General features: G+C 38.9%; 2 protein-coding genes across 2 annotated transcripts; both read right to left on the bottom strand.

The window, feature by feature from the left end:
- Nucleotides 1-3,139: 3,139 nt before the first annotated feature.
- On the bottom strand, nt 3,140-10,033 carry dcakd (dephospho-CoA kinase domain containing). The gene is made up of 5 exons (XM_087792753.1): nt 9,809-10,033; nt 9,508-9,619; nt 9,117-9,320; nt 8,777-8,864; nt 3,140-4,229 (listed from the first exon to the last, which is right to left on the bottom strand). The coding sequence occupies exons 2-5, from the start codon at nt 9,617-9,619 to the stop codon at nt 3,944-3,946; spliced, it is 690 nt and encodes a 229-aa protein (XP_087648879.1). The 5' UTR covers nt 9,809-10,033; the 3' UTR covers nt 3,140-3,943.
- Nucleotides 10,034-10,401: 368 nt separating this feature from the next.
- On the bottom strand, nt 10,402-14,240 carry pus3 (pseudouridylate synthase 3). The gene is made up of 8 exons (XM_087793516.1): nt 14,225-14,240; nt 13,648-13,820; nt 13,038-13,458; nt 12,699-12,973; nt 12,369-12,552; nt 11,383-11,492; nt 10,801-10,973; nt 10,402-10,730 (listed from the first exon to the last, which is right to left on the bottom strand). The coding sequence occupies exons 2-8, from the start codon at nt 13,758-13,760 to the stop codon at nt 10,492-10,494; spliced, it is 1,515 nt and encodes a 504-aa protein (XP_087649642.1). The 5' UTR covers nt 13,761-13,820; nt 14,225-14,240; the 3' UTR covers nt 10,402-10,491.
- Between the last annotated feature and the right edge of the window lie 668 nt (nt 14,241-14,908).

The following is a 14,908-nucleotide window of genomic DNA, read 5'->3' on the forward strand; positions in this document are numbered from 1 at the left end:
GCTGATCACAGTTCAATATAGTGGCTCTATATAGAAGTATGTCAGCAGGTTGGACAGGTTGATCAGGAGGGCTGGCTCTGTGGTTGGCATGAAGCTGGACTCACTGGTGACAGTTGCATATCACTGGACAAACTGCTGTCCATCATGGATGATGACAGTCATCCTCTGAACACTGTCATCAGTGAACAGAGAAGCAGATGCATCATGAATGCATCATGAATGCTTCTTCCCGGATGCAACACTTATAGACTCAGGGACTCATTTATTCCTCGGGCTATTAGATTGTACAATTCTGAGTTTGGGGGCAGGAGTGGAGCGAAAGTATCATGATATCCTATTCTATGTTAATGTTTACACTTTGATTGATGTCATCTTGCGCTTTCTTTTAATGTAAACTTTGTTCTTGTCCTTATTTTTATTTTTATGAATCTATCGTCTGTGTTGCTGTGTCTAATTGGAAAAACAATTTCCAAAGATCAATAAAGTTCTATCTATCTATCTAGTTAGTGTTTCACTTTAAGAACAAAACTTCCATTTTTAATAAGATGTGTAAGAGAATAACCGAAAAAATAAAGATGAACATTTTTACTGATGGGTTGATATGCGTGGTTCTGCAAACTGACATAAAGATTTGGCACAAAATGACTTCGGCATCGCCTGAATGGCACTTACTGGAATACTTAGACAGTTAAGATAAAATTGTAATGAGTAAAATATCACCATCTATTTGGTCATACATTACATTACTGTTAGATCACATAGTTATGTACTACAATAATGTAATTTAGTGTTAATGGTGTATTCTCGCAGTGCTTTGCTCTGTTGAACAACAAGTCTCTGCTCAAAGTGAGAGGACATAGTTGTCGGGATTCAAGTCAAGCCCCCGTAGAAACGAACATTTTTAGTTAACTGCAGTTTACAGACAAAATAAATCACACTCACTGTTTATTAATACAAACTGTACATATGGATCACTGAACCTCAGGTCAGTTTTTTTTTTTTATTATGGTCTCAACTAACTGCACAGTGAGTCGCAGCATCTTGGGTGCACTAAACAGCTGGCACAGGTGTGATACATGAACATTGGGGATCAGGCAGCTCCGCCATCTTTGGTATCTTGAAAGATGTAAACGACCAGAAGTTTGTGGACTGATCCCAGTAACCAGAGATAACCACGTCCAGATCAACACAACCTCAGAAGACAGGTAGATTTTTACTACCTGACCTTTTTTTTTAACCATTCAGACCAGATACTGTATAGCTGTATGACAGCATTATGTAACATTAATAATAAATATATAATAGATAGATAGATAGATAGATAGATAGATAGATAGATAGATAGATAGATAGATAGATAGATAGATAGACTTTATTAACAGAAAAACAACATAAATTCAGTATGAAGTAAATATTATATTCTGTATCCATTTAAATCATTTTAAATCTATAAAGCTCCATTGAGAATAGTTTTATTACTGTATGAATTATTATATTTACAGTTCATATACAGATACAAAGTGTTTGTTCTTAAACATTGACTAGAGTTGAAATTCAAGATGAACACAAAACACAAATGTGTATCAATCAAAGTGTGCAATTTGTACAAATGTGCAAATCCAATAAAAACGGGTTTAAAGGACAAGAGGAGATGGAAATAAGATAATATACATTAGGCTTTGGAAACTAGCAGGCCTCATGAAATAAAACGCTTGATGGATCTACTGACTCTTTCAAGAAACATCTTAAGACGTTTCTATTTGTTCAGGCTTTTCCTTGATTTTCTGGAACTCCAGTGTTGTTCTCGGTGTTATCTTGACCGTTGAAGTATATACTTTATTGAATATTGTTTTGATTGTTTAAGCGCTTTGTGACCCTGGTCTGGAAAAGTGCTATACAAATACACATTACTTACTTACTTACTTACACTTGAAAGCAGGTGTTCAGGCTTTTCCTTGATTTTCTGGAACTCCAGTGTTGTTCTCGGTGTTATCTTGACCGTTGAAGTATATACTTTATTGAATATTGTTTTGATTGTTTAAGCGCTTTGTGACCCTGGTCTGGAAAAGTGCTATACAAATACACATTACTTACTTACTTACTTACACTTGAAAGCAGGTGGGCGGGGCTTAAGTCAATCGAGTCTAATAGAATATAAATGATCTCGCCGTTAAGCCTATAAGTTGCTGATAAAATAGTTTTTCGTCCATGGAAGAAAGCAACCTTTTATAACTGCATCTTGACTTCTCCTGGGTGTTTTAACGTCTGTCAGTGAGGTTTAGATCCACTGGGTGGCGCTACTCACTTCTGTGATTTGATCGACATGTACCTGCTATCTGGACGTAGATCAATCTCTCTATTGATTCAAAGTATTAATCGGCCACACAAATGAGAGAAGGATCATTGATATTCTGGTCTGGATGAGATTTAATTTAGTCCCGCCCACATACTTTTAAACGTAGGTTAAGCTTAAATTGTATTTTAATAAATTAAAAACACACTTGACTATATATATATATATATATTATGTAACAAAGGTGTATTTTATGATTCATTTAGTGATCATAAAAGTTAATTTAATTTTGTATTTTGGTCCTGGAAACCTGAAATGTGAATTTGAAATTTAATTTGAAAAACAATTATTATTTTTAATAATACAGTATATGCGTTTAATTATATCATGTATGCATTTATTTTCGTCCTCCATGTCTTATCATCAACTACAAAATGAGGATTTAAACATTTATTTGACATTAAACCTGATTGTGGGAAACCTACAGGGTGAACGATTGCAAGACCCCATTTCTATCATAAGCCCTAGTCTAAGTGCTCCTCCAGCCAGCTGGAATCATGCCCCGCCTTGTTTATACAATGAGTACCCTGGAGGTTGAGACTTCCTGGATTGATGACCCGCGGTGACAAACCTTGATGCTTGCCCAATCACAGTGGGTGTGGCTGTGGTAAAGGTTATTTTATCTCCAGAAAAACTAAGTTTTCGGTGGGCGGAGCTAAAGCACATTTCCTAATGAAAATATTTCAATGAAAAGAGAGTTTTGTACAAACACATACTGATGATACAATAGAGGTTAAAGATCCATTTAAGAGACACTTCACTTTTGATTGACAATCAACACAATAGTTACCCTTTTAAGTAGTTTATTTATTGGAAATAAGAGTCATCTTGCCTAAAACATGTTTTGTAACTTGCTGCGACTCAAAGTGACTCTAGAATCTTTGTTTAAAAACAGCATTTCAAAGTTTTACAAAGACAATTACAACTCTTTGAGATCAAATATCTTAAAGGTCCCTGAAATGAGAAGGATGTAGCCCTGAAATAATTGAAACAATAAATTGACAACACAATGTGAAAACATCTGTTTATATATATATCTATATATTAAAACAAGAGTGATCATTTGCATTTACAGCAAAGGGCTCATTTTAACAAACATCCTGTCGGTGTGTGACCATTGACCCTTACAGACTGAGCATTTACAATGATAAGAAAATACAGTGACAAGTTGAGAAGAAAGTTCATCCATGGAGGCCCACAGTCAGTTCAGATCACAGTAAATCATTTCATGGTTAGGTTCATCCTAAAAACTCCAAAAATCCCATTAAGATCCTCAGACCATTCCGATTAAATTCAACAGATTTAAGAAACTCTCCTAATCTTTAAATAAAGGCAACGTCTAAAGTGAGTTAGTGTTATGTGGCCTCTTAGTGTTGAGAAATAACCTCGTCCTTCATCGACTTCTTAGCATCAACATCAGTTAGACCAGACTATGGACCAAGTGAGTGGGGCTCATTCGAGCTTCACATTACAAACGTGTGAGAGCATCATTCTTCATTCCAACCATGACCACACTGTGCTCACAGAAGCAAGGATTAAAAACACACCATCCACTGTCTTTCACCTGATCATTGAGCACTTTGCTCTTTGTTACGACAACAGCATCTTAGTGGCGTAGAGCAGGATTCCACCCACACCTGCAGTGGCAGCTACAGCGATGACCCTCACAAGGAGGAAGTCCATGGAGTCCTCCAGTTTGGTGTGCAGCCGCAGGACCTGACGGTGGGTGTCTTCCCGGCTCCCGGAGTTCTCGAGGACATGATTGGCCAGGCCTCGTTTTTCATTGAGGGGCATCTGGGCAGCGACGCGCTGCTCGGCCTGCTGCTGGGTCAGACCGTCCCTCTGCATCAGGCGGCTCAGCTGGGTGGCGGGGTCACTGCACAGAACCACAAGTGCTCACTTCACTACATCAGAAAGGTTCAAATCCTTGACTAAGAAAGATTTGTCATTTGACGTGAAGTTCAGTGAAAACTTTACTTGATTCTCGATAAAATATTCAAAAAATCTTTGCCCTATCATAGGCCACATGTGTTAAACTAAAGGCAAAACCAGGCCCGCCAAGTCATTTAATGGATGGCTCAAAATCAAAGTAGATTTATAATAATTATTAAAAATTATGAAACATGGTACCGTAAATTCCGGACTATAGAGCGCACCTGGTTTAAATCACGTGCATACTGGCAACAGACAAATACTGGTACTAGTATGCGTAGCATTATGAGAATATCCTGTAACTCTGGTTGTGAATGAAGCAGAGCGTAAGGTGGTGAAGGAAAGAAGGAAGGAAGGAAGGAAGGAAGGAAGGAAGGAAGGAAGGAAGGAAGGAAGGAAGGAAGGAAGGAAGGAAGGAAGGAAGGGAGAGGGAGAGGTAGAGTGTATGAATGAACGGGTGAGCGATAGAAAGAGCTCTATGAGAAGCAGCTGAGTTTACAGTTGCGTGTGACAGTAAGTGTACAATGTGATTACAGTGTTGGAAAATTAAGATTAGATTATATATGATCTTATACAGTATATCATAGTCATCTGTCAACCGGCATGGAGGACGAACTGGTTGAGAAGTCACGTGACCGCACTTTAAAAACTGACGCCGTTTTGCTCCACATATCTGTGCGAAAAATACTTTTTCTGCAATGACATATTCAAAATAAATACAAATGGAGTCTGAATGTTGAGAATGATCTCCACAATTAAACCACGAATGGACTTGCTGTGTTCATACATCTTATTCAATGAGATTAACACAGAAAAAAAAAGGTTGCCGAAATGTAAATTTGCGTAGCAACAATGTAAATATTTTAAGCTTTGGAACGATCTTCCTCTCTCTTTGCGCTTGATGGAGTCTACTGACTCCTTTAAGAAACATCAGACGTTTCTATTTGTTCAGGCTTTTCCTTGATTTTCTGGAACTCCTGTGTTGTTTTCAGTATTATCTTGATCTTTAAAGTATGTACTTTTTTGAGTATTGTTTTGATTGTTTAAGCGCTTTGTGACCCTGGTCTGGAAAAGCGCTATATAAATAAATATTACTTACTTACATTTGTGGATTTTACAAATTATTTTGGGGGTCGATGGTTGGGAATTCTTGTTCTATTGTACTGTATTAATACTTCTAAACTCTATGTTAATCTTTGTATCCTTTGTCTTTGTCATCCTTTCTTTGATCTTGTTCTTTAACTTTAGACTTTAATCTTGCACTTTCTTTTTATAGAAACTTTGTTTCTTGTTCTTGTTCTGTATTGCTGTGTGATGGCTGGAAAAACAATTTCCCAAAGGAGACCTCCAGAGGGATCAAAAAAATGCATCTTCACATAATATGTCTTGTTTTTGTAATATTAATGTTGCTGTTCTTCATTTAGTGTGTCACGCTGGAATCATATTTTAGTTTAGTTCAGTTTAGTTTAGTTCTGCTCTGACGGCTGACGACGGAAGATTTTTATTATTATTATAGAGGAATATGTTGAAAATTGAAGACTATTTTTGTACTTTTAACAGGCACATGGGACCAAGTGAGGTAAGACTTGGGTCCTATGTTTTCAAAGTCACCTTTGTCTTCGTTCATTAGCTCTGATGACATGTCATTCTATGTAAGAAAGATTAAAGGACATCTCTGCTTGATCAAGATCAATATACAGCCAGAGGGAGAAACACCATCACCACAAAAAGAAGGCAGTCAACTTGTTGGTTTGAGAGCATTTTAAAGATCTAAAACTGGTCTGGACAAGCGATGACATGGTTTTGAAACACTAAGCTTCTGTTTTACCGAGTCTCCTTCATGTGTGCTTCTGCTGGAAGGTGACATCAGCTCAGACGACTGTGACCAACCAAGAGAATGTGGACGTCTACCTCGGAGACACAGCTACAATCACATGCAAGTACGACTTCCCTGCTAAATCTAAAGTTCTCTTGATCGTGTGGTTCGTGAAACATCCCGCCACTGACCAAAGGATACGGATCTACTACGCAACAAAAACCTGAAGAAGGTGGACGTCAACACCGAGTTCACGGATCGTATTACTGTGATCACTGGAGGCGACTTATCACAAGTGATCGTCCCTGATGTGCGGCTATCAGATGACAGAGAATTCATTTGTGCGATTAATGGCATAGAGCGGACAACTCACCTCAGAGTGTTTGCTCCACCACAACATCCTATACTCCTATAGAGCTTCAACAAAAGGAAACAAGAATCACCACCTCTATGAGTTGGCACAGTGTGAGGTCCACGGTGGCTTCCCACAGCCTACACATCACTTGGTACATCAATCAAGTTCCATTAACAAATCTGTCAAAAACTCTGACCGTGTAAACAGTGAGTGATCAGAAGGTCCTCTTCTATGATCTTCAGAGCACTTTAGAGTGCCTGTCATGTGCTGAGGAGGAAAATGCTGTGATCACGTGTGAGGTCAGGAGAACAAAATCCAACAGTATCAAGATTCATATGCCGCCCGCTGGTGTGGGGCTTTGGAACGAGGCACTCCGAGGTCTGCTTCAACAGGGAGACGCCATGAGGCTTTGTTGCCATGGTGATGGCAATCCTCCTGAATGTGACATCTTCAGCAGAGAAAAGAAACAAAATACGGAGTCCCAGGGAAATGACGTCCACAGGGATTTCTACCAGTGTCGTGCACATGACAGTGAATCAAGAGGGGAGCTGCAGGTTGCTGTCCACTTTATGGAACTAGCTGGAGTGGTTCCAAAAGAAGTCATGAGAACAGGTGGATGACACTTGCCTTTCTCACTCCACCTTGGAAAATACTGCTGTCTGGTATCAGGGATTGAAGCCAGATGTTTCTGGAACAGCATTCTTGCTCAAGAACGCTACATATGCAACTGTTGACTACGCCTGCAAACTTGGAGCTAACGGTTTGACCCACATCTTTGTTCACGGTGGTCCTGTCATAGTGGGGGGGGGGGGGGGGCAACGTGGTTGAGTTGGAAAAACCAGCAGGCACCAAGGTGACTTTGGACTGTGAAGTAAGGTAAGGTAAGGTAAAACTTTATTGATCCCTCCAGGGATACCCAACTCCCAACATATCATGGATCATTAACAAAAGCCAGGACTGGGAAGAGGTCATGAGGAAGCAAAGGGCGTTCATGATTCAAAGTAAGATTTCTGTTCAAGTCATGCAAAATTCTACAATTCTGTGCAATGCTTCCAACGTCTTTGGCATTATGGTCCAAACTTTCAACATCCTTGCCAGTATCAGGGATTGAAGCGGTAGCTAACGGAAACATCTAATGAGAACCATCTTTTTGTGCTTACCTTCTGTGTGGCCTTAATACTGTCCCTTGGCATTATACTTCTTTCTGACTGTTAAACTGCAACGAATCAATTCCTAAATGAAATATTCTGTGAAATAACATTGTACAGATGTTTGTAATGACAGTGAAGCGCGTGTTTGCTGAATCTTTAGATTGAGTGTGAGTTTTTCAGTTTTCTTATTATACAGTGTTGAAGTTTTTTCATTCAATAAAATGTCAAATACTGTTGAAATTTCTAATTTTAATAAACGAAAATACCATTTTCCCCGTTTTTTCAATTCTTAAACTTATATATTCTGTTGGTCTTTGTAATAGATTCATTATATTCACCTACCTAAATGTTTGTGTACACACTACAGTGGATAAAAGTATCCAATTTAAAAAATAAAAGTAAAAAAAACCCAATAAGGAGCAAAATTAGGATGAGACTGTATCATAATGAAATGTGGCATTTACTTCAAGTGGTTCTCGATCAACATATTCATCACTCAGTTCTCCATTGACATCTCTCCAACCAATCATACCTAAACCGGTCAAGGAAAGCTAGTGGCCACAGTTGTTTGTGTTGGAGAAAAGTTAGCAGCCAGTTGTTCAAACAAGTATTTATACTTTGAACTAAATTTAAAACAAAGTGATCATTCATTAATTTTCTGCCGCTTATTCCCTTATGGAAGTTGTGGGGGAGGGGTGGTGCCTATCCCAGCTACTTTGGGCGAGAGGCGGGGGACACCCTGGACAGGACGCCAGTCTGTGGCAAGGCATACAAAGTCGTACAACCATCACACGCACACACACTCATCAACAACCTCCGCACCTACAGCCGTTCTTGCTGTGAGCGAAAGCCCTTGCGCCCCACAATGAATGTATATGAAAAAAAAAATTTTTTTTATAAGGTTTGGTTGACTTTGACTTGACCAGCAGTTGATGCTTTTCAGATTAAAGATTAAATACGATCTAATGCAAAACAATTTTTAAATGTATGTGAACAATAACAGCTGGGGCATTTACAACTGTATTTACTACAGAGATAAGAGTCAATCAAAAACTTGTCATATTTAATTTTTCTACAGTCCACCTGATGGAACTGTGGGATGTTTCATCATTTAAGATAATTGATTTCAAACATAATTAAATGTTAAATAATCCTCTCTCTAGACTTACCAGTAAACAACAACGGTGTGGTTGAGAAACTGAGTGAGGCGTCTGGTTTCAAACAGAAGAGGAACGTCCAGGATTACATAGCGGTATCCTATAAAGAAAAGTGAAAGATTGATTCATTTCTGGGTGAATAGTTTTATACATATAAATGCTATGTAATATACATTTACTTTTTATATTTACTGCTCACTTGACAATTTAAGATTTCTATCAGTTTCAACGCTATATTGCATAGCAACAATAGTTGATTTGATGTACACTAACACAACACGGCTCCTATATAAACTCATGGATCATGGCTTTACAGGCAGCATATGTTGCTCCTACGTTAACTGACAATCACCTCTGAGGAAGTACAGCAGGATCTCTTTGAGCATGGCCTTCTGGATTTCTGGGTGAGTGATGGAGTTAAGCAACTTCCTCTTCTCCTCGTCTGCGAATATAAGCTGACCGAGCTTCTGCCTGTCAATCTCCCCGTTCTCCAGCAGGATCTCTTTTCCAAAGTGATGAACGATGCGGTAATAGACATGGGTCCGAGGCTCCACAACTACAAAATAAAATATTGTTAAAAAATAGAAAATAAATACGTTTATGTTGATTGAAAGACATGAACACTATGCATACAATATGTGGGAGTAAACAAAGAAACCAACTTCTTAAATCTTGTGTATGATTCATTTAAAGTTAATCTGATCATTGGTAAAAAATAAGGTATTCTGGCAGCATCTACAAACCTCTCCTCGCCACAACATCAGCATCAATAATCGGACATCCAAGCTCCCTCAGCATGGAAGACACGCTGCTCTTTCCAGAGGCAATACCTCCCGTCAACCCCACGAGGAACATCTAGAGAACACAACACAGAATCCTCAAGCAAGCGTTAATGGCGTTGGTCTAAATTAATTTACTAGATAAAAACACCATTGTCACTTTCGTAAACAACATCGATCGCTCTCAAAATACTGACGGGATTCGACGGCTACATGAGTTTTCTTAGGATATTTGGTTAAGAAAACACTGGACAAACTTCGTTACCTTTGAAGTTCGAGGGCTGGAGTGAATACAATGTAGAAGCTTCTCGGCTAATGTTGTAAACAGCACGTAGTTGTGACGCTAGCACGCTTGTAAATCATGTCATACGACGTCAAAAGTGTTCATATCTACATGTTTCAAACGACTGCTGTCAGAGAGGACACAGGTCCGGCTTCTAGCATCGAAAACACCTTCGAATACGCGTCCAAAACTATTTTCACTGGCAGGCGACCCAAGATGGAGGTGTTACATCCAAAACATTCCGCCCACGGTTACAACAGTTCCGCTCTTTTTGTTTTGTAGTAAAACGTCCTTTTATTAGTCATGTATTACTCTCATTAAAGTTGTTCCTTTATCTACCAACCCTTTATTTTTTTATTATGGGTTTTGACCTAAATACTAGCTCATTTGGGACAAGTCGGTTGGTTAAAGATGACGTCACCGACACGTCCGTCGGGGTCACCCACCGGGGGGGGCTTCCGGGTTTATTTGAAAATTAAAGTTCAACGATACACAACACTGGTGGGTTCATTTAACTCCCAGAAGGACCAGACACACCTGGTTACTCCAGGTTCATTACATAAATATTTCAGAGGACACATTTATAAGCTTTATTTCACAGAAACAAAATGGTATTTCCAATTCTGAATTAAAACAAAAAAAGAGTTACAGACAAAAAATAATAATTAAAGCTTTGACAAATCAGATTCATCAATGTTCCCAGAATTGTGGTGATGTTTAGATCGCTTCCCCTTGTGAACAGTCTCTCCTCCATTCACTCCCTCCTCTCGCTCCAGTCGGCCTCGTTTAACAAAGTGTTGGATCCTGGACTCCAGGCTCTCACAGCACGGACGGTCCAGCAGAGGTCGGTAGTTCTTCTGCCTGCTGCCTTCGACCAGAGGGCAGTCCAGAGAGGGAGTTCCACCTGACGCGGGGAAGTATGCTTTGTGAATGATCAAGACTTAAAAACAAACAAATCCAGATTTGTTTTCTACCTTTGGCTTCTAATCCTGTGATCATCCCATGCAAGACCTGAGACCTGATCACATTCTGGGTCCAGTGTTGAGTTAACGTTGACATGACGTAGTTTAACTCTTCAGGATCTTGTTGCCAACTCAGACCGTTGAAGTGACAGTCGTACAGGACCAATGGGTAGTCCATGGCCATGCTGGACACGCAAGAAAAGTGCATTTGTTTAAAAAAAGAGTAGCAAGATCATTTCATTTTATCCTCAAATTTTACTAGATTTTTTACTATGTTGCTAAATGTTTTCTCTAAAGATGGATATCACTATATAATCCAACTATGAAGTGTTCCATACAAATGAAAACTGAGGGTTTTAACGATGGAATGAAAAATGCAATATTAGTCAAGAAAGAGGGATGGGGGGAGCAAATACAAAGCAAGACAGATGAAGTTAGATTTGAGTGTCTTGATTTAAAACGGTTCATTGCCCACTAAGACCTCTTGTACAAATGACATAAAAACAATACAGCTTTGAAACACAAGCTAAACAACTGCACTTGGATATTGAGTAAATCAATGGTTCAAACATTTAGACCACAAATATTGCTGACCTGTACTGTGGCTTCCTGGGGTTCTTCTGCACGTCTAGCAAGTGGTTGATAACCTCTGGCCTTTCCAGCTTCTGGCCAATCAGGAGGAGAACTGCCATCATGCAGCGAACCTACAGCAAAAGAGGGTTTATACTTTCCTTGTTAAAAAAAATTAAGATGAGGAGGATCGAGTTGAATAAATAAGATTGAATTAGGATGCAAAACTATGAATCTACCTTCATACAAGTGGCCTAGTTTTTTTTCCCCCACGCATACATGTGAGCACTTTTCTATTACACTTGTAATAATAAGTGATTTTCTTACATCCATGGAAGCTTCCCAAAAAGGAAGGTAACAGCGCCCCCAAGCAGATATGTTATGCATCTTTTTAAATAGGCCATTTTATCCTAGTGAATTTTTATCATTACTCCAATTAAAAAAGATCATGTCTGTGAAAATTAAACATTTTAATTTATTATTGCAGCTTCTTGAGCATTCATCAACACAACATGGATATCCATTTTTCTCCCACAGATATTATGCTTATGTTTTAACAGGAATAAAATTATGGAAATGTTATGTTCTCAATTACTACATTTTATTTAAAATAACCTTTCAGAAAGCTAAAGGTCAATTCAAAGATGCCAACATTAAAATCACAGGAAACAATTAATTCACAGAATACAATAAAACCAGGTTATTTGGTTAGTGAAAAAATTGAAGGCTGCCTTTCTATATCAATTAAAATTAAACCATTTGCCAATAATGTTAACATTCTTTTTGGCACAGAGTTCATGATACAATCCTATTTTTTATGTTTTACGTTTGCGTACTTCTTCAGCCAGATGGGTGTTTTGAGGGGTTTGGGCGACATTCATTTTTAATTAAATATAAAAATCATCTTAGTAGTTGTAGAAATCATGTTGTTTTGTCCTACATAACAAATGTATTTTACCGAGTACATGAACAAGCTAAAGCGGTTGAGTTAATAGAGTTGTAATCATTACCTGGTGATAGAGAAAAGCCAGACCTTGGATCTCGAACACGAAAAGGTTGTATAGGTCACTGCTAGAGTCAGAGTCATGTTGAACAGGGAGAATGGTCGCTGACAAGATGGTCCTCTCGAACTGTAGTACTCCATTTCCCACATCCATTTTACAAAAATTACGAAAGTCATGCGTGCCCATATACCTGTTGAGAGTGTTAAAGATTGACTGATCACTGCCAACATTATTTATGTGCAGTACAAAACAAGTTTTATCCTAGACATTAAACTATTTTTTTAACTTGTCTATGGATTCTTAAAACGTTGAACCCCTAGCTTTGTTCCCACAAACCTTTTTGCCGCCTCTACCATCAGTGCGACATCTAAAGAGCCTCGGGGGAAGTAGTAGCGATACGTGCGAGACTGGCAATCGAAGCGTGCGCTGAAGCCTTCTGCCGCTGGTGACCAGTCCAATATCCTGATGTCCCGAGGAAGAACTCTGTTCAGCATCTTCACATAGGGAACTTCTGAGGTACCTGCGGCTTTAACCTTGGTGGTTTCTGCATTTTCAGGTAGTTTGATACCAAGTCCACAGAACTGAGTTGATCGCAGGTCAATGGTTATCACCTGCGGAAAACAAAGAACAAAAGGTAACTTGAAACATTTAAACGGAATTGAAAGTTTCTCTTACCTGTGAAAATGCACTAACGCCCTTGTCAGTGCGACCGCATCGGTGGTAGTTAGAGCTCTGTCGGTCTTGGATAAGCCTTGTTTTCAGGAGAGCTTCGAAAAGTCTGGCTTCTACTGTGTTACCCGTGTTCTCCTGGACGGCAAACCCCTGGTAAGCCCATCCCAGGTAGGCGAGACGCAGAGCTACATGGCGTCTGGGGTGAACCGAGAAGTCAAAAGGTCTATCTTTGCCTTGTTTCTTGCCTTTTTTACAGATCCTTTCGGCTGTATTGTCAGGTGTGCAGTCTTTGTCCTCCTCAATGGATGTACTGCGCACACCTTCATTCTGGTTCTGCTCTTTTTCCTCCTTCAGTAGGGACTTGAGGGTCTCCAACTCACTCTCCAACTCTTTAATTCGGCGAATAACTGCTTCAGACATGTCTCTAATAATAGAGATGAACAGGGATGGTTATTCTTCACAGCACTGGATTAAACTGTAGCCTTTATTAGAACATTTAACTCGAAAAACTTTGAAGTTGCCAAAACAACTGCATTTAGTACGGTATGCGTCGCATGTTAAATATAAAATTCAAATGTTAATACCGTTAAAATGAAATGATAAATGATCTTACCCCAGTTGTTGATTCTTCGTTAACGCAGACCTGTTGTTTACATATAAGTTTCGAGCTTCTGCAGAAACCCACATGCGACACTGTTTCCGCAATCCGTAACGGAGTAACGCCATTTCCGGTAAGGAGTTCTGGGTAATGTAGTCCGACGATCTTATATAGATTCATTTTATCACCTGGTCGGAAAAAAAACGCTTTATTAAAATGTCATATAAAGAAAAAGCCACTGTTGTAGTCTTAGTTTTGTTTCTTAACTACGGTACTTGGCGTGTGTTCAAAAAGAATATACATTGTTAATGTGATAAATGACTATTCAAATGAAAACGTTCATATAGGCTAAAGAATACAGATATTGGACAGAAGATTGAAAAAAAGTGTTATGGACAGATGCATCCAAATCTGAGGTGTTTGGATCACACAGAAGAACATTTGTAAGACTCAGAACAATGCTGTCTCAAATCGCATACTTCTCTTAGTATACTAGAAGGCAGTATGCATCAGGATAGTGTACATACTAACTAGTAAGCCAACTCTCCACAGATAGTATGTCTCAAATCAAACTCTGCCGCTACACACTAACCTGAATTGAGGTGACAGCTTCTTCTTCTACTTCTATTTAACAATGGTTGCAACCAGCTGTTTGAACGCTATCGCCACCTGCTGGCAGCACGTTTTGCAAGTTTGGAAAAAGAAATAAAGGAAAAAATATGAGGTATTTAAGCTGGTATCAGCACCGAAGACGTGTCATCCTCCTACTGCTGCTGAAAATACACCTGTAAGTATATATATATTTGCATATATATATGCATATATATATGCATATATATATATATATATATATATATATATATATATATATATATGCTCCTGATGGCAGACTTGGCGCCTGTGGTGCAGCCTACTCCCATCAGTATGTGTGAATGGCTGTCATAGCGCTTTGTGACCCTGGTCTAGAAAGGCGCTATATAAATAGAGATTATTATAATTATTATTATATATATATGACGTAACTTCCGTTTAAAACGTCACTAAGCTGGCGGCCGTTTAGGGTGGTTAGTGTCCATCGAACCATACTCAGTTTTGTGGGCATTTAAGTACGCCAATTTAGTGTGCATGTCGCACTAAATTTTCGCATACTTATTCGCATAAGAATTGAGACGCACTAACGTACTAAAAAATACTAACTTTGAGTACGCTAGTATGCGATTTGAGACACAGCACTAGTGAACTGATGAACAGTGCCTGACATCATCTAACAAGCATG

This window comes from Callionymus lyra, chromosome 6 (assembly GCF_982586985.1).
Source record: "Callionymus lyra chromosome 6, fCalLyr1.hap1.1, whole genome shotgun sequence".
In the NCBI taxonomy this organism is placed as follows: Eukaryota; Metazoa; Chordata; class Actinopteri; order Syngnathiformes; family Callionymidae; genus Callionymus; species Callionymus lyra.

Excerpts from the sequence above, each read along its gene's own strand:
- dcakd (XM_087792753.1), bottom strand. The coding sequence starts at position 9,619 with ATGTTCCTCGTGGGGTTGACGGGAGGTATTGCCTCTGGAAAGAGCAGC. Across the intron at positions 9,321-9,507 it reads TGATGTTGTGGCGAGGAGAG|TTGTGGAGCCTCGGACCCAT; the intron begins GTTTGTAGATGC and ends TTTATTTTGTAG. Across the intron at positions 8,865-9,116 it reads CCTGCTGTACTTCCTCAGAG|GATACCGCTATGTAATCCTG; the intron begins GTGATTGTCAGT and ends TTTTCTTTATAG.
- pus3 (XM_087793516.1), bottom strand. The coding sequence starts at position 13,760 with ATGGCGTTACTCCGTTACGGATTGCGGAAACAGTGTCGCATGTGGGTT. Across the intron at positions 12,553-12,698 it reads ATGGTAGAGGCGGCAAAAAG|GTATATGGGCACGCATGACT; the intron begins GTTTGTGGGAAC and ends CACTCTCAACAG. Across the intron at positions 10,731-10,800 it reads CACAGGATTAGAAGCCAAAG|GTGGAACTCCCTCTCTGGAC; the intron begins GTAGAAAACAAA and ends TCCCCGCGTCAG.